The following is a 20,000-nucleotide window of genomic DNA, read 5'->3' on the forward strand; positions in this document are numbered from 1 at the left end:
GAATGATCTTTTTAAGCTTTAAATGCTCATTGATATGGAGAGGGTACAAGAGAGAAAAGCTTTTTCAACTGGAGTTAAACCAGACCGCCTACAGTTACACAACAACCTCTACAATCAACTGACAGAGTTAGCCTATGCATTTAAACTGGACCTTTTACAGGCAGCTGGGTATGTACAGCTTCAGACCAGACTGCAGAAGCATGCTGGACAAAACGCAGAACTGTGTAACAGGGAATTGCAGTAATAAAAAATATAGAAATAAAATGATATACCAAACTGAGCTCAAAGACACTTAAAGTAGTGCTAAAACTGTACTAAAAATCATGAATATAACAGCATTACTGATGCACAGTATACTACTACAGTACTATTTGGACAGGATCTGTGTTAAATGGGGAGGTAATGTAACAGAATTCATGCAACTTTACCACAGAACGTCTATAATGCTTATGACCAATGTTCCATATCGTCACTGTCCAAAGAGAGCCACGTATCTCCATTTCCGTTGATTTTTATTTTTCTATATCATTTTAACACACCAGCTGTCCTTTACGTTGTGTGAAAATTTCATAATGTATGGACCAATAGAAATGCTCTAAAATCACCAAAATCTTTTTACATTGACTGACATTGAAAGGTAAGAGTGTTTTTGGCCTCTCCTATTTCAGAGATACTGGTTTTTGGACAGCGATGATGTGCAATGGCTTCAGCTACTCACAGGCAGAGAACATGTACAATAATTTAATTCCATCGTAAATTTGTTTACCCTGACCATCTACCTAGCTGTCTGAAATGCATGCAATGTTTCGATATCTTGGGAATTTAAACCCAACAGTCAACATTACATAAACCTAACTTTATTTCTGTGATTTTACAAAAATGAGTCTTACTCTTAGAGTAGAAAAGTGAACATCATCTCAGTAAATGCTTTGCCTGCTTAAATACAGTGAAACCTCATTTTCCAAAAGATTTAACTGATTTTTTGCCAATATGTCAGTTTGCACAGAATTTTCATAACCTGGGATTATTTCAACAAGCTGCTGGACTGGCCTGTACAATTGACTGCTATGGTGAATTTGAAGAGGACTAAAATTACTGAGAATCCCAGACAACCACTACATTACCCCATCTCCAAATGTACAAGAAATCCAATAAGAACAGAACAGAATGACTGTAAGAAGCATTCAGCAGGTAGTGAGCATCTTAAATATAACAGAAACATACAGTAAGAAACCCAGACCATTCTAGAAAAATAGAGTATACTGAGTGCAATAGAGACTTAAGCATAAAAATACAACAGAAATGTAGTGTAGTGAGCACTTACAGTAGACGCAGAGCAGCGAGGCCCCTGAAGGCCCCTTCAGAGATGTGGCTGATCGAATTGTGGCCCAAACGAAGCGTCTGCAGGTTTACTAACTTGGCAAAACTGCCCTCGGCCAGCTTTGTCAGGTTGTTATGGGCCAGGTGCCTAACAGGGACACACATGTACACACATCTGGTTATATGAGTTGCATTAAGTTGAGTTTTCTTGCTTCACCTCAACATACCTTAAATTCTAAGCCTAAGTTATTACGACTACTACAAATAAATAATATTATAACATTAATATGCAGCTTATGTACTTATAAGAATAAAGAATGGAAGTCTGGACCTGCCAAAGGGTCTTTAGACTATAACTTTTATACTGCAGGCTGTTTTTAGATGGTTTATGGCCAAAATAGGTTTTAGCAATATCATTCATTTTTACATGCCTTGTTTCTAACCTCAATTAAATCATTCTGAATTTAACTGTTTTTAATACTGTGCCTTTGGTATACGTATATGTAAATAACCCTGTTCGGACTGGTTGCTGTGTAGTGTGCCTTGTTTAAAAAGCAGTCCAACAAGCCTTATAACCTCTGCATGACTGGGTGGAGCAGAACTGCTGTAAGTTGTTAAGGCAGATAAATGTGTTGGTTTTCATGATTATCACAAAAACAATGAATAGAAATTAAGCAATTTTGCTTAGTGTCTATATATAAACTGTACAGACTAGGGAATAAAAAGTATTTTTTTGAAACATTAACTGTTCACACAGCAAAAAATAGAAAATTGTCAATTAAAATGATCTTGAATATGGTCAATAAATCTAATATTTCTCCTGTTGAGATTGTTATAAGCTTAATTTAAGATTGTTTACCTTATTTCTACACATTTTCACTTGTTTTCAGTTATTTTATTAAGTAAAGTTATCATACTATATTTTGTAGATAAGTTTGCTTGTTTTAAGAAATGTGCCTGAAACCAGCAAAAGTATCTGCCAATTTAGTGAGACAATTGTACTGAATAAAATTACCTAAAATGAGTAAGAAAACTAAAAAATTAAGCTAGAAAAACTTATAATAAGCACAAAACCATCTAAAAATGGCAAATATTAGAGATATTGACTAGATTTAAGACCAGTTCACTTGACAGGATATCTTTTTTGCAGTGTATATACATCAAACTGTTTTATTAAAAGAATAAATACACTTCAGATATAATAAAATTCAGTTTTTCATGATTTAGGCTCTTTACATTTGAATACTGATCTCAACATTTAAAATTCAATAACTATTATGAAGTTTTCGGGTTAAAGGTAAAAATCTATTCATCTTTGCATCCCTGTTTTACATTAAAATCCTGGACAGAGAGCAGAAACAAAATCAGACAAAAAGGGAAAACTCAGTAGAGAGTAGCTCACAGCTCTCGCAGCCTCTCGCAGAATCCCCATCCCTCAGGGTTGAAGCTGGAGATGTGGTTGTTGGAGAGATGGAGGTGCAGGAGAGACTCCAGTCTATACAGAGAGCCACTGTTCACCTCCTTCAGACTGTTATAGTCCAAATGACTGCAAAACCAAAGCGAAACAGCTCAGCTATTACACTTACACAGGTAATTTACCTGTCACAATGAAGACGAATGACCTTAAATATGATTAGCTATTTCACAAAACTTCACAAATTGGACTTGGCCTGTGAACCTCCCGCAGGCGGTGAGTATAAAGTTAACTTTTTTTGATGTTTCCTGAGTTCCAGCATGTTTCAAGACACCAGGCCATGACTGTAAAACCTGGTCCAACTCACTCCCATTATAACTACATACCAGACTACAAAGACCTTTACCAACACCAAAAACAACACATAAAGCATTAACTTCTTCAAAAAGAGCCAAGGATATTTTTGGTGAATATTATTATTACCATCTTGACTATAAATATGTCTCAGTATGTGCAAATGTGCTAGTATAGGCTAAAACTATTGCATAAACGAAAACGCAGACTTAGTTTGCTCTGCTTTAAGTTTTAGCTCAGTTATAGCTGCTTTTCTCACATCTCCAGCAGGAAACAAAAGTAGAACAGCTTCTTGTAAAATGTCTTTCAGAGTTTGATTTTTTTAAAAGGCTGAAGTCGCTTTTCATTCTCCAGCTCTTTGTTCGAATTTTCCCGTTCCACATTGAATGGTGCCTGATGCACTGGAATATAACTGCTGTGCCATTTAAGGTGGAACGGGACAGTTCGAACAAGAAACTGGCTTCAGCTTCACGACTTTTTAGTGTTTGACAGTTTCTTGTTGGAGATTACACATATCAGGAAACCAGATGAAGTGTTTATAAATGCAAAAAAGTCGATGTCTGTCTTAAATATTTCTCTCTGCCTTTTTGTTTGCTACTAACTAGACGAGATTGTTTCTGCGTTTCAGGGTTAAAGGTTGGTGAATTAGCAGTTATGGGCTACACAGTAGCCACTCCAGTGTTTAAGTCCAATCACTGTTAAAACTGTGCTAGAACGATCAGCAGAGCTTTATTTTACTGCAAAGGAGGATTATTTTATTTTGACCTAAAAATGAATTTCAGCTGTGGAGCCACAACAGTAAAAGAGCCGCATGTTGCCAATCCCTGAGTTAGGCAGACCATACAGTCTATGGCTACATATGGCTTATATGTTTCTCATGATGGCACTTCACTCTATATACAATCATCTACCATTAATAGCTATTGTTTTATGTGTTACATGTGCTACATATGTTGCATGTGGGACCATCAAGCCCACTTAGTTTAATTTACCTCATATATACCTCTACCATGGAAAACTGTGCTGCACTTGAGTGCTACACCATTACTAATGCTTTTATTAACGTGTTACGAGCTCTTTATGAAGCAGTATGAACTCACAGTGTCCTCATGCGGGCCAGGCCCCAGAACGCTCCGTCTGTCAGCTTGCTGATGTTGTTCCTCTGAAGTTTCAACACCTCCAGACTGGACAGACCCTGGAAGGTCAGGCCCTCGATCAAACGCAGCCGGTTCCTGCTTAGCTCTCTGAAAAATATGCACACATATACACATATAACTCAACTGCAATTATGCTCAAAGTAGGTAATGGAAGTCTTTACTGAAGTTCTAGGATGCCTAGATACATACCTAAACCCTATAGTAGCTGGATTAGTTTAATCTGGGGAGTTTCTGTAATTATCCCTTAAATCCAGGATATGTGTGTGAATTTGTGGAAATCATGGATAGTTTATCCCGCACCAATCGACCAGTCTAATCCCACACATTATGCTATCAAACCTCCTCAGGTGAAGCTAGTTGGCATCAGTCTACAGAATTGAGAGTAAGGTAGTTTGACAGCAAAGTGCACATCTGTTTGTCTCCATGCAGCAACGAGCAACCAGAGAAAACTCGGCCCAGCAAACTATGAGATCTTTTTATTAGCACCTATGGATGAATGTGTAAAGTCTGAAGGTGTAAATCAAATCCCCCAGCACTCTTTTCTGGCCCTGCATCTCATCACCCTGAGCACTGGACACATCACAGCAAACTGGCAGGTTCCCTCTTTGATGTGAGCAGCCCATTAGACCAACTGATCCCTCAGAGCTGTGGCTTTGTACAACTAGATACAAGCCCCAGGTGTGAGGGTCAGAGAGTTGTGCTTGTGAGTGTAAGAAAGAGAGAGAGAGAGAGAGAGAGAGAGAGAGAGAGAGAGAGAGAGAGAGAGAGAGAGAGAGAGAAGCACCCTGATGGAGGCTTTGTGTTCTCCACCTTGTAGCCACAAGCAGACAACAGATAGAGTAACACTGCAGCCACCTGCAGAACAAAGCATGCTGAAAGAAAGAGAGAGAGAGAGAGGGAGAGAGAGAGAGAGAGAGAGAGATGGAACTGGGGGTGCCCCTATTTAGAAAGTTGCTTTCTTTTGCAGGGTCGAAATCTAAGTTCAGAGAAAGAAAGAAAGAAAGAAAGAAAGAAAGAAAGAAAGAAAGAAAGTGACAATGAAAGACATGCTTGAGGAAGAAAAAGACCAACAGAGAAACAGAGATAAAGACAGTAAGGGAGAAAGAGAGAGAAGCAAGGAAGAAAAACACAAGTAGAAAGAAAAAGAAAGGAAAAAGGAGAGAAAAAAGAGACCAGAAGAAAGAATAAAATAAATATCTAGAACATTAGACAGAAAAAAGAGTGAGACAGAATGAGAAAGACAGTAAGAGAAAGCAATGCAGAAAAAAAAGAGAAAGGAAGGCAGAAAGAGAAAGAATTAGCTGCTCGTGGATTCACTGCATATTCAGAACCTCATCCTCCTCCCTGCTGATTCAGCACTCGAACTCAGAAACATCTCTCAGAGTCGATATAGTCACAGCTCAAGCTCAAGCTCTGCTGTTTGTCAGTGGTGACTGAAGTCTACACTACCCATCTTGGAACATTAGGTTTGTTAATATTAGAATATAATAGCATTCGATAAATTAGGCGGCTCGTTTTCTTTATCTGATTTTATGTGGTTTGGTTTCCCTGAACTACGGTGCTCTGTGGACATGAATGCGGATGCTCTCACAGTTGGGTGAGTTTGGGCAGCTCCAGGCCTTTGACAGGCAGCTGTGTGAGGCGGTTTCTGCTCAGCCGGAGGACCTGCAGACTGAAAGCCAGGTTCCTGAACGCTCCAGACTCCAGGTGCACAATCTTATTACTGCTCAGGATCCTGCAGATACAGACAGACGACCAAGATCAGTTCACAAAACCTGCTTATAGCTCACACACGTAACATCACCCAGCGGAGCAGCGGACCGATGAGAATGTTATGTTCAGTAATCTCAAATAAACTTGCTTATATGGTTTCGGACACTGTATGACTTACTGTTATCTATAAAAATGGACAAAAGTACATAACATAACTAAAATTAATTTACATATGACAATGCTAACTGGTTTATACAAGCTCCCATTACTTGTTAGCTGGGTCTACAGAAACGTCCATTTTTGTGTCCCTAGCGTTTAGAGATATATCACACTTATATCACACACACAAAAGAATGTTAGGGCTACAATTTATTTACATTTTAAAATAAAACAACACGTTATTTTAAGAATTACAACACCTTCTTCAACCATGAATTTAGCTATATTGTTTTTTAAATCAATTATCTAGAATTCCAAGCACCACAGATGTGCTTCTCATCACAGTCATGTGTGAAGGGTGAGGCCGTGAAGGGAAAAACATGCTTTTCTGCTATTTTAACTACAATAATCTATACATGACTATGACATATAATTTAAATGACAAAGAAAACAAATGCTAAATAAATATAGAATGTAGAATATAAATATATAATGAAAATAAATATATAATGAAAGTTACAAAATACAGAATGAAAGTTGTGTCACTGGCGTTACTGCATCACAAACAATCTCTTATTTTGAAATAAAAACCACACTGATGATGTCATTTGACTTCCTTTTATCTGTTTTCTGAGGATCTATGAAGAAAAGCACACAGTAAGCCCACTTTTTGAGTTATCAGAGATTTTCTCATGTAGCTCATGATTTCATATGAAGCTTTTAGCCGAAGTCACTGCTGTGACCTATTTTATTCTTACGTCATTGCAAAAAATTAGAAATTAAAACACATATTTTAGTGGATGTTCCATGACTGACAACATGAGGTGTGATGCTCCGTAATAGTTATTTTGTAAAATGCATTTTTTATCAAAAACGTCACTGGTAACAGGAGTACAGGAGGACTGGTAACACCAGTGACACCTATGGACAGACAGAAAAGTGGACGTTTCTGGAGAATGACCAAGCTGTATTATTCTCATAGCTCTACTGCAAAACAAAAGCCCATTTCAAACACCAAACTTGTCTCAGCTAACGGACATTTGGCCGTTAACTTTTTCTATTAATCACTTCTAATCAAAGTGAAAAGAGAAAATGCTTACAGCTCTCTGACGCGAAGGCCAGGAGGAAAGCAGTGCTCCCGCAGGTCGATGATGTCATTATTACTCAAATCCAGAGTCTCCAGGCGTATGAGATTTTGTAGCCGACTGCCCTGCACACTGGAGATTTTGTTGTAGTTCCTGTAGGACATAAGAGCACATCTATTAATACCCTATTAATATACAGCATGTCCAAAAGTATCCAGACACCCCTTGTAATTAGTGAATGCTCTTTAAGGTGCACCCATTGTATAGCTAGTAAAATCTTCATAGAAAAACACTGTCAACAGAATCAGGCGCTCTGAAGCAGCCACACATGAGCCTCAGCCAAGCGTCAACTAGAGGTGTATAAAGACCCCCCTAATGCTGCTAGAATAAAAAGGTACTGAATAGGTATGTGCCGCGTAACTGTCCCCTCAAAGGTAAAACAGTAGCCTCAAAAGTTTGAGATGGTGTATGGAGTCAATGCAACTTAAAAATATAATCGCAGTGCAAGATGGTGAAGGTATGATGAGAGGTACTGAACACGGACCCTTGAGGATGCCACCCCAGTGCCATGACTGGTTCCAGCCCAGTGACAGTTCACTACCTTTTTTTTCTGAGACTGCATCACTGCACTGTGAAGCACTGGAATTGTGGTCTCTGGAGTGACTAAGCGCCAGTCAGTACCTTTGCGATGAGTTATAGTGATTCAAAACTAATCACCCAACGTCAGTACCTGACCTTACTATTGCTCTTGTGGCTGAATGCAATCAAATCCTCACAGCAATGGTCCAACATTAAGTGTAAGGCCTTCTTAGAAGAGTAGAGGCTGTTACTGCCGCAAAAGGGGTACAAACTTCCTGTCGACACCCTTCAGAAGAAACGTTAGATGAACAGCTGTCTGTGAATGTTTGGACACATATATAATGTATAGCTGAGGCACTTCACTTTAGGTCACCTACTCTATTTTGCAAATCATACAAATTCTGTCACATTTCAGACTAGATTTGTTAGAGGATGGTCGGATTTGCTCTTTTCTGCCTCCTTTATCTGGATCCAGCATTATCTGCTTGTCTCAGTCTGGTGGAGTCTCTACTGCCCTGTCTTTTACTGCCCTGTTGTGCCTCCACAGCAGAATTCGATTTTCAGGCAAAAATAAAATTATCCTCCTTTACAGTGAAATAAAGCTCTGCTGGTCATTTAAACACAGTTTTAACAATAAATGGTCTGGAGTTAATGTACAAATGCCAATTCACCCTTTAACCCTGAAGATTTAACCTGAAGACTGGTCATCATAGCAACACAGACAACACTCTCGCCTAGCTAGTAGCTAAGAAAAAGGCAAAGACAAACATCGATAGTTTGGCGACAAATGGACTTATTTGCATTTATAATCACTCCAGCTGGTTTAATCTGCAATGAGAAACTGTCAAATACTAATTAGTCTTGAAGCTGAAGTCGCTTCTCATTCACCAGCTTCTTGTTTGAATCCCGTTCCACCTTAAACGGCACCCTTTATGGTTGAACAAGAAGCTGCCAAATGAGAATCTGACTTCAGCCTTGTAAAAAGTTGAACATTGAGAGACATTTTCCTGCCAGAGATGCGAGAAAAGCAGCTATAGCTGAGCTAAAGCTTAAAGCCCAGCAAAGTAAGTCTGTGTTTTCGTTTATATTTTTTAGCCTATGCTAGTACATTAGCCCATACTGAGACACATTTGGAGTCAAGATGGTAAAATGGATATAAAATGTTGTTTGAAATTTCATAAATATCTGGAAACATTTAAGAATTTTTGGAAATTCTTAAAAAAAGCCAGTGATCTTGAAAACTTTGGTTTATCTAAAACATACTGCAGCCTGAAGTTCACACTGTATATCACTGTTTGAATAAAAAGTTTTCTCCATTTCTCTGCGTTTGTGCTTGTAAACGCTTTTTTTTACAGAAAATAAAAATGACAGCTGCCATTTAAAACGTGTTAAAATTTCATAATACATGCGACAACAGAAATACTTCAAAAGCGCTTCTTGTTTGATTAACTTGCATTAAAAAAATTAAAAATGTAAAGACAGTCATTTAGGATTATATGACTAAACCTATTCACATGTTTCAAAACCTAGACATCTGAACTGGTTGGGCGAGAGACGTAATGAGTCAAGTCTGAGAAATGTCTTGAGAGTGGAGGGGGGAACATGTTTGTTGATACTTTCATGACTTTCAAATGACTTATAGCCCATCTGACAAAGGCAATCGACCACAACAACTGCTAAAACCTTTTTAAATAAAAGGACAAAACACGAACCCCTTAAAATCCTAGGCTTTTTACATACTAAGGCTTATTATTCAGTAACTACAAGGACTTCAATGCATAGTAGTTGAGCTATTCTTAGTTTATAGAAGTGTGTAAAAAAACCTTTTAAGTTTTCAAAACCATTTAAGGGGTTAAAGGGTGAATTTAACTGACAGTATATGTGGATCAAGTCAAAAATGATTCAGCAAACTCTTCATTCAGCAGCTAATGACGAGGCTCCCACTTCACAGTCACATACATACACACACCACTATAGAAACCACATGAGGCTCTTTCAGATCAATGTGTCAAACGCTCTTTGATGCGGAATGGAGGCTTGCAAAAGTGTGAAGTGACTGTGGCTTCATGCAGACTATTTGTCACCACACATACAAGTCCAAGTATGTTGACATGCACACCCACCACTAATATAACTGCTGACAAGGATTTGGCATATGAGGGATTTATTTAAATCTATTAATCTACTACACTCCTTTTATACACATAGTGTTGTGCAAAAGTCAGAAACCAGGAAGTTTATTGAATTTCCAGTCAAAATGGTCTCATTTTTCAGGAGAAATTTCAAAAGAGGTTAGATATAAGATTCACTTGGCTGCTGTCGGAACAAAACCTTGTGTCTCCAAAATGGTAACTTTACAGGAGAAGGAAAAACCTGCTTTACTTTTAATGTAAGTCAATGGAACCAGAATTTTTTCCAAGTCATTTTGAGCCGTTACTTTTAGTCCGTTCATCATGAAATTCACACACAATGTAAAGGGTAACGGGTATTTTCAAATGATGTCAAAAACCGAAAAAGAAATTGAGAAATTGAGATATGAGATTTTCAGAGAAAATGTGGCTCCTAACAACCACCTGGAAGACCTGGTAGACACCAAAACGGTCCCCATCAGATAAACAGCGCTTAAAGCTTTCGTCTTTGAGAGAGAGGAGAAAATCAGGCTGCTTCAGATCTGAAAACATGCACCGGTGTTTCTGTCCATCCGTCCACTGTGAGAAGACGTCTCAGCTCTATGGGTCTGAAAGGATGTGTAACTGTCAAAAAGCCCTCAGTGAGAAAAGGAAACAGACAACAGAAAAAAGAAATGCTACAAATCAAACAAAGAAGCTGCTGGTGCTCCCAGAACAATGGACTGACCACAACAGAGCCCTCAGCATCACTGGTGATGTGTTTGCGATTGCTTGGATTGTGAGAAGCAGAAAAAGCAACCAACTTCTAAGACTGAACTTTAAAGGTGTGGAAAAATATCCCTGCGGATTTCTTTGAAAAACGCAAAGCGAGGGTCTTGAAAAGAATAGAAACGTTTATCAAGGTAAAGGGTGAACACGCTAAATACTGAAAAAAGGATTTTATATGTAGTCATAGGTTTTTGTGTTTCTGTCTGTGTTTATAGCTTTTTTTATGAATAAATAACTTGTAATGAATAACAATCAGTTCAACTTAAATAGCGCCTTTGAACCCAGGGGCGCTTTACAAAGAGATTAGAAAGTAACAAACTACATAATCAACAACAACACACACACAACTCAACAGGCTCCACAGCTAGCGGGGAAGAGCACAATGGCCATGGTATAGAGTCACTAAGCGAGCCTGGAAAGAGTCCTTAGCCACAGGGAAAGTCTCACACCGCAACCATGGTGCATCACACAGCAGGCCGGCCCAGGAAGCCACAAAGAAAATGTCCTTAGTCACTAAGGAGTGGCATTTTCCTGCAGCCGAACATCACCAGTCCAGGCAGCCTCATAGCTGCAGTGTAGCGGCACCCAAGTGCCCGGCCCAGTCAGCCAAGTAGCTGTGTTGTAGCGTCGCCCTGGCAGTCAACCCAAAAGGCCTCGCAGCTGCTCATGCAGCCTAACACTACCAGCTCAGACAGCACCCCGGCTGTGGTGTATCTCAGTCAATATGATGGCAAATTCCTCAGCCAGCAGGGAAACATCAAAAACATAAACACAAACAAGACAGAGCAAAACAAAAGATGGCTTAGTGACTGGAAATTCAACCAATGAAGGGTGGTCTGTGACTTTTGCACAGCTTTCACTATATGCACTGCTGTAGGCTGACTGGATGGTCATATGCACATGTGTTCGTGACTGTGACATCACAACACTGATGAATCCAAAATGGCATGTTTTTGCAGCTTAGTTTCCATTTATGGTCTGCAGGTGATTCCTTCGAAACTTTGACAGTGTTTATCTACCACCTTACAAAAGCAAAAGGAACATTCGGTTTTCCAAGACATGGACCCTTTAAAATGAAAAGCAGTTTGTGATTCACTTCAGTGGCTGCAGCTAACGTCTGATCTCTTGGCTCTGGTTCTTGCTCTGAAACACATCTTTCCCAGCTGTTCAAAATAAGGCTCATCACACTGACGGGATGGTGGCATGCCTAACTGAAGACATGCTATTTCACATAGCGGTCCTGTCTCGTGGGGAATTAGTGCATTCTCTATTTCTGTCTCTCCCTCCTGCGTCTCTGAGCTTCTCTTGGCCTGAGAACTGCGCGGGGTCAGAAATCGCAGTTTTGTTTTTCGCCGCCTCCGTTCATCAGAAGCACGGAAGGGTCGTCCCCTTTCGGTCCGCAGCTGGAGTTTATTTTGGGCTGGGTTCAGGTCCACCTCTGTGCTGGAAAATTCAGCGAAGCCAAGAATATAATAATAATAATAATAATATTAATAACACAGTAAAAATATTATTTTTGTTATATATTACACAAACACACATTAGAACTGTAGTTAGGAGTCAGCAATATAATGATGTGTAATTGATATCATGAAAAATTACTTATCTGTACATATTTCTGAGTGTACCAATGTATCGTCAATACTTCTAAAACGGCATGGATCGTAAAAACTGACAGACCAATTATCCAGAACCTGTAAACAGTAACCACTGTACAGTAACTCATACTGCAAGATGGTCCCAAAATCTGATGCTGAGCCGTGTTCGAATCCATTGTAAAATCAACCTATGACCAACTTCCATAGGACCACCAACCTATGAAAACCCTTGTGCTGTAAATGGAATAATCTTTGACTCTCATTGCACGGACCACCGAGTGTAGTGATGAAGTAAGAACCCATTTTTTGTTTAAAGTGAGGGGCTGGCGACTTATGTTCTTAACTAGAACTAGGCTGGACAGCTAGCTAACTGGCTAACAGATAGCCAACAGGTCAAACGACACCATTACTAATATTACAGGCTTGAATTAAAGTATGATTAACTGTAAAACATCAGTCTACAAGTCTAAATTGTCACCTGAATGGATTGCACACTTGTCATGTTTCAGACAGAAGGAGCATCAAACCCAGGCTGAATCCCAAACGGCTCGTTACTCCCTAAATAGTGTTCTAGCTGTGAAAGTTTAGAAATTCCAGCCTGCGCAGACAAATAGTGCATCAATTGGTGAGTATGGATGTATCTAAATCCCAAATGACTATTTCTGCATTTTGCACTGTTGGGCTGCAGGATCCAGTATTTACACTCCGATGTAGTGCACTATGTAGGGAGCAGGGAGACACTGATGATTCAGCCTCAGAGTGAGAAGAGGGCACCGCTGGATTGGTGCTAAATAAGACTTGCGGTGGTGATCAGGTGAACAACACGTACTTATAAAGTGAAAGTTTTAACATGAAACAGGTTTTTATCATATGTTCATTATTATACGACAAAAAGTTCATGAAATGACCGCAGTATACAGCGATGGGCGACCCAACGTTTTCTTCATTCGGTGGTCCGTGGCTGCTTGGCTAATGATACTGCGCTCTAAAGGAAGTTTCTTCTTATGTCGATTATTATTCATAAAAACTAACAATAACTTATTTTCTGAAGAACTGTGTATTTCATCATATTTTTAAGGACCGCCGTTTCATAAAAGCAATAAGCCTCTTGACTCAGTGCTTTACTGCGATTTTAACATGAGTTTTAAGCATCCCACTTCACATTGTGCCCAACAACACCCTTCCCTGTGACAAAGTCGAAGTACCGCACAGCCTTTCTTGGTTTATTTCTACCAACTAGCTGTCAGCCATTACGACATCATCTTATTTCATTAACTGAATTTTTATGAACTGTTGGGCGGAAATATTTACATATGCAGCAGTTCAATTATAAAAACTTTTTCTGTTAGATTTTGTTTGTTCTAACTCAAAATAAGCATCTTGAGACAAATTACGACAATGTCTTCAAGTCTTAATTCTTCCATATCGTCCGGCCTTTATACACCAAGTATGACTAATCTGTGTGATTTACTGGGTTATATATTAATAATAATAATAAGAAGAAGAAACAAATAAACAACTACATGTGCAAACTACTTCATCTCTCATATAAAACTGCTGATCCAACTTCATTACTTTCCTCTCTAGCTTGGTAGTTAGCACGCTGAAGTCTATACAGCTACTAGCAACTACACCAAAGTTTATAGCCAGACAAAGCAGCTATACACAAATTTCTTCACACTTCTCCAAAAAGTTTGCAAAGTTTGCATGATGGGCAGCCGAGGGAGATGGATTCCCACAGGAAAATCCGCCCCTGTGCCTCTCACTTGTGCAACGTAGGTGTAACGCACTACTGAGTGGAGCTGCGAAGTCGGTGAGGACATGTTGAAAAAGTATTAGAACAGGGCGAAAGACTCATATTACCTCAACGCAACGATCAGGCCGTAGGAAAAGTGACCACACACTCCTCGCATACCCACCTGAGCCTCAGTACTTAAGGAGTTAGTTCAGTGACCACAGAAGTGGCATCATATGACAGATGAAAGCTACATAGCGCCCACTCTGTAATATCTGACACACTGCATTCTCCAAGACCAACACCAGCACCCACCCAGATATCATTATACCACTGACCACCAACTGCTACCCACTCAGCCCAACGCCCACCTTTATAACCCAGCCCATAGTGCTAGTCCACTAAAATATGCTTAACATGCTAATAATGGGGTCGCGTATAATGAATGAAGGTTAACAGGAACTCCTTTGGAACAAGTACAAAGTACAAAGCCTAAGACCAAATCACATCCCTGTCACTTGAAAACGTCTCAAAACTTTTTTTTGTTTAAATAAAATGTTAAAATATCAGTTGAAGTTACATTAACAGGTATTCAAAATGTTTCCTTGATTCCTTGAAAAGACTAAGAGTGCTGGTTCCACCTTCGCTTGCCAGATTGAAGTCCTCCTTAAAACTCGAATCACTGGTTATCCTGACCGCACAGGAATCAGGCATCGTATTTCTGCTCTCTAGAGTTCATACAGGACCCAGACAGAGAGGCCGTATGACAGCAGGCCGGCTCGCTCCAGCTTTAGGAAAAACAAAGCCTTGTTCTTCTGCAGACGGGCTTGTAGACATGCTGTAAACACACGGCCGCTCGGCCTGAGAGAGGATTTCAGCTCCGCTCCCCTCCGTCTGACGGCCAGCAGGTGTTCGGGGACGAGAGAGCAAGACTTTTCCCACAAGAGAGAGAACACACACAAACGCACACAAATGCTGACCAATTAACTGACCGACTCACTGACCAGTTAACTGATGGACTGGGTGAGAATCTGTGAAGCGAAAGAGGAAAAGAGATCGAGAAAAGAGGATATATAGAGAGAGAGCAGGGGGAGGGAAAAGACAGGGCAAGAAAGAGTAAAGAAAGAAAGAAAGAAAGAAAGAGAGGGAGAAAGAGAGACAGATGACAGATGGACAGAGAGAGAAGAGAGAGTAAAAAGGGGGAGAGAGATAGGAAAGAGGAAAAGAGAAAAAGCAAAAAAGAGCAAGAGAAAAGGTGGAGAGTGTGAGAGAGAAGACATGAAAAAAAGAGAAGAAAAAGAAAGAAAGTGAACGAACACAGAGAGAGAGAGAGAGAGAGAGAGAGAGAGAGAGATGGACAGAGAGAGAAGGACACAGAACAGGAGTGAGTGAAAGAGAAGTTAAAAGAAAGAAAGAAAGAAAGAAAGAAAGAAAGAAAGAAAGAAAGCAAAGTAAGAGCAAGAGAGTGTAAGAAAGTTTAAAAAATAAAAAAGGCAGAACTACAAGTGAGAGAAACAGAGAGAGAGAGAGAGAGAGAGAGAGAGAGAACATTCCCTCCACTGCCCCACCTGAATAAACAGAGAGCGAGGAGAGGACGGAGGGATGGTGAGGGATGTGTGCGGGGATGTTCCTGTAGTTGCTGGAGTTTTGAGACTGCGCTGAACAGCAGGTTAAACAGCTGCTGACCCAAAGCACAAAAACACAGAAAACGCCTAAAACATCAGTGATGGGGGCGGCACCGCTCTCACACTGACCAACCCTGACCAGCGCTGACCAGCCCTGACCAGCCCTGACCAGCGCCTTCAAGAAGACAGCTTTTACTCTGAGCTATGTAAGGATCAGTTCACACTGAGAAATGTAGAAATCTACAAAACCGATTTTGGAGCACTTTTACTCATTTATTCCACTCAGTGACAACGACTATGGAAAACAATGTGTCATGGAATGTCAATGTGGATTTTTATTTTAAACACGTCATCAGTGTACATCTATAACTCTATACAATGATCATACGATGCATAAACATCTAAAATGAAGGCACCCGTGTTACAGCAGGCCTTTCTGGAGAGAGTAGTCTGAGAGCAGTTCTCCGTTCTAACGCCTGACTTCTCTCCCTAACGAACTCACAAAGTCAGCAGAGGAAAGACTCTGTGTGCCCAAATACGAGCAGGACAGAGCCAAAGATGCAAAGAGTCAAAGGTGGAACAGAGACGTCACACTCCCACACACACAAACAAACATGAAATGAGTGAAAATAGCTGTAGTTTGCGAAACTGAAGCTTAAAACTATTAAAAATACAGAGAAAATTAGACTCCTAACAACCACCTGGAAGACCTGGTAGAAACCAAAACTGCCCCAATCAGAAAGCTTTGATCTTTGAGAGGGAGGAGAAAATCAAGCTGTTTCAGATCTGAAAACATCCACAGGACTTTCTCTCCATCCTTCCACTGTGAGAAGACGACTCAGCGCTATGGGTCTGAAAGGACGTGTAGCTGTCAAGAAGCCCTCATCAAGAAATGAATGAGACAACAGAAAGAGGTGAAACCAAGCATAACACTGACTAAACACCCCAGAGTCCTACATAACTGTAAGTGTCTGAGATTACTTCGAAAATACAACCAACTTCGAAGACTGAACCTTGGTAGAGTGGAAAAGTATCAAATGTCTTTGAAAAACTGGCAAAAATGAAAGCAAGTCACCTGAAAAGAATGGAATCAAATGGAAAGCAAAAAAAAGTACATAAATGAAAGCAAAACATGGGCATTCTAAATACTGAAAAACTGAAATTATATTTATTTCTTGAGACTTTAGTGCAATTTTTGCTGTTTTTGTTTTGCTAAAACTGAAAAAACAAATAATTTGTACATAATAGCCATTTTGACTGGAAACTGACTAAATAAAGGGTCTCTTACTTTCATATAGTATTGAAATATATATATCGCTGTCGGAACAAAACCTTGTATATCCGTTTTTGACGTTTTTCAGTTTTTGACCTAATTTAAAAGTACCTGTTGTCCTTTACATTGTGTGTAAATTTCATCATGAATGGACCAAAAGAAACTCAAAATTACTTGGAAAGACGTCTGGTTCCATTGACTTACATTAAAAGTAAAGTAGGTTTTTTTCCTTCTTCTGTAAAGTTGCTATTTTGGAGATACAAGGTTTTCTTCTGACAACAGCGATATATATATATATATATATATATATATATATATATATATATATATATATATATATATATATAAAGGGGGTAAAAGGGGGTAACAGAGTATCAGAGAAACAGATGGACTACAGTCTGTAACTGTAGAACTACAAAGTGCAGCTATACAGTAAGTGGAGCTGATCAAATGGACAGTGAGTGTAGAAAGAAGGAGGTGGTCATAATAATAATGTTATGCCTAATCGGATGTATATGTATATATAGTTATGTGCAAATCTAGGTGCCCCTGGTCAAATGACATGTTGTGTGTCCATCCTCTACAGAGAACACACTTCAGCACACCAGTACTGTTTATTTTCTGAATTTAATATATTAGAAAAACCTCAAACATAAAATATGGCTATAATCATAGTAAAGACTCTAAAACTAAGAAATAACAGATGAAATTATGACCCCAAAAATTTTAATCAAAACTATTTTCCAATTGTAACAACTTGGAAGGGGTTTCTGAACAGAATAATGGAATTGCATAATGGAAAACAAAACATTTTCATTCCTTCAACAGATCAATCATGGGACGTGTAAAGCCTGCTCCCACCAATGTATTATAAATAATACATAAATGAAATAAGAAATCATAATCAAGCTTTGGAGCATTTCATTTCAGCAGAAGCCTTTAGATCAACGTCTTTAAGATTATGAAGACCATCCATTCAGACTTCTGACGGTACCGTATGCAGTCACACGCCTACCACTTCATTCCCCTCCTTCATTCCAGATATGACGTCACACTGACCGGTCACTTCCCAAGTAGCCCCTCCCCCTCCTTTTCTGTTTCTTCTTTACAGTAAGCTTTCTGACTGACAGCTGCAGCTGAGGCCCTTTCAGCTGTGCCGCTCAGTAAAGATAGACTTTTTACCCAGCATGCGTCAGCCCTCCGTAGCAACAGGCCTTAACCCAGGCCAAAAAAAGAAGGCCCTCTCGGCCTCTCCGGACCTGCCGCCCCTGACCCGAACCGCTCGCTCACCCTCATGACGCAAACGCGAGGTGGCCACCTGTAACCTGAGCCAATGTCAAACGCTTTCATTTCAAAGCTGCTGCTGGCCTCGACCACGCTGTCAGCGCTTTGCGTCTTTTTCACCTTTTTCTCCAAAAGAGAATGATGAATAAATGTAAATCAATAAGGTTACACCATGACGGTGCAGCCGAGAGCAATCAGGACAGGGATCGCTTCTCTGCTCAAATGGATGACACATTGGCAGAGGAGATCTATTACAGAGAGAGGGAACCTGATACAGGCCCTCAGACGATTACTGCAGAAACTCGCTCTCTGTAGGGTCTCAGAGATACACACAGACATCAGCTGTGCCACTGCTGCAGCATACGCGCACATTCTAAACAACAAACGCCCGGGACGTGTCATCACAGGCAGAGCGAAACCCTGTGTGCCCAAAAACCTCTTTACACGAGCAGGAGAAATGCTCTCAACTTTTCATGGAAGTCAGTGGAACCAGAATTTTTTGGACCATGTGTGTTAATCCATCATGACATTTTGACAGAATTTAAAGGACAGCTGGTGTTTTCAAATTATGTAAAAAAACAAAAAACTGAGATACGAGCTTTTGTCCAAACAGCGACAATACATAACATCCCAAAACGGTCAAAGGCTTGGAGTCATATTCAGTGATATAAAACCATGTGCAATTCTGCTGCGGATGCATGTATATGATTCTAATATGGTGCTAATACTTTACAAGTTTCAAATATTTTGTAGAAAGATGTTTAAAAAAATAACAGTTATGGGTTAGATGTGTCCAGAATGACGAACAAAGCTATAGATGATTCAATAATAAAGTTATAAAACATATGTACATAAATACAGTCTCACTGCTGTTAGAGCAAAACCTTGTCGTTTTTCAGTTTGTGACATAATTTGAAAAAACCTATTCTCATTTACATTGTGTGCCAATTTCACAATGGATAGACCAAAAGAAACAAGCCAATATTACTTGGAAAAATGATACAAGGCTTTGTTCTGACAGCAGCAATATATATATATATATATACACATACATACATATACAGTACCGTACGAAACTCTTAGGCACCCAAGACACATTTTCAAAATCTATTATTTGTGTAGTTTGTGTTCATTTGCTGAGAAAAGTGGTAATATTTTAATGAACAAAATGTATAGACAATTAATTAATAATGATTTTATATATATATTGACCAATCAGTGCTTCAGTAAATTGTGCTCATTGATGATATTAACGAGTCTCTGTGGCGGCTGTGAGGGTGTCAAGGAAAAAATGGACCCAAGAAATTCTTGTTACTTTTTATTGTTTTTATGTTTATTTGAATTCTGAATATGATTTTATTCTAATGTATACTGGGATAAACTCACTGCTGAGGTCAACTGTTCAAAAATTTGCTTAGATTCCTAAAACTTTCACACAGTACTGTATATATAGCATCAAATATTTAAATTACTATAAGTAGTACATCATAGTAGAGTTCATTACAGTGATAGTATAACATCAATTATTAATATAAGATTCTTGTATAAGAGTTGAGTGACTGTAAACTTCCACATGTGTGCATTTGTACATACATATATACACAGCCTTGTGGCCAAAACTACAGACATGTGGCCAGAATTACAGAAACACGTAGCATGCTTCAGTACCCTAGCTTTTCATGATACTGTTAGCCAGACTGAAAACTTCTCTCATTCGCTCCTGCTGACTCACCTCCATCTTCTTCAGGCTTTGGGCAAATAACTCTTTCTGTTCTGCTACTGACATCACTAAAAAGGACACCACCTC

The 20,000-nt window shown here is 39.4% G+C and overlaps 1 protein-coding gene across 1 annotated transcript in view; it reads right to left on the minus strand.

The window, feature by feature from the left end:
- lrig1 (leucine-rich repeats and immunoglobulin-like domains 1) overlaps nucleotides 1–20,000 on the minus strand; it is a 71,707-nt gene that overhangs the window by 21,840 nt on the left and 29,867 nt on the right. The window contains exons 4-8 of the mRNA XM_017711519.2: nucleotides 7,218–7,355; nucleotides 5,837–5,980; nucleotides 4,189–4,332; nucleotides 2,723–2,866; nucleotides 1,325–1,468 (exon numbers count right to left, since the gene is read on the minus strand). Coding sequence (XP_017567008.2) covers nucleotides 1,325–1,468; nucleotides 2,723–2,866; nucleotides 4,189–4,332; nucleotides 5,837–5,980; nucleotides 7,218–7,355 — 714 coding nt within the window. The remainder of the gene's footprint in view (nucleotides 1–1,324; nucleotides 1,469–2,722; nucleotides 2,867–4,188; nucleotides 4,333–5,836; nucleotides 5,981–7,217; nucleotides 7,356–20,000) is intronic.

Source organism: Pygocentrus nattereri, chromosome 21 (genome assembly GCF_015220715.1).
Source record: "Pygocentrus nattereri isolate fPygNat1 chromosome 21, fPygNat1.pri, whole genome shotgun sequence".
Lineage (NCBI taxonomy): Eukaryota > Metazoa > Chordata > Actinopteri > Characiformes > Serrasalmidae > Pygocentrus > Pygocentrus nattereri.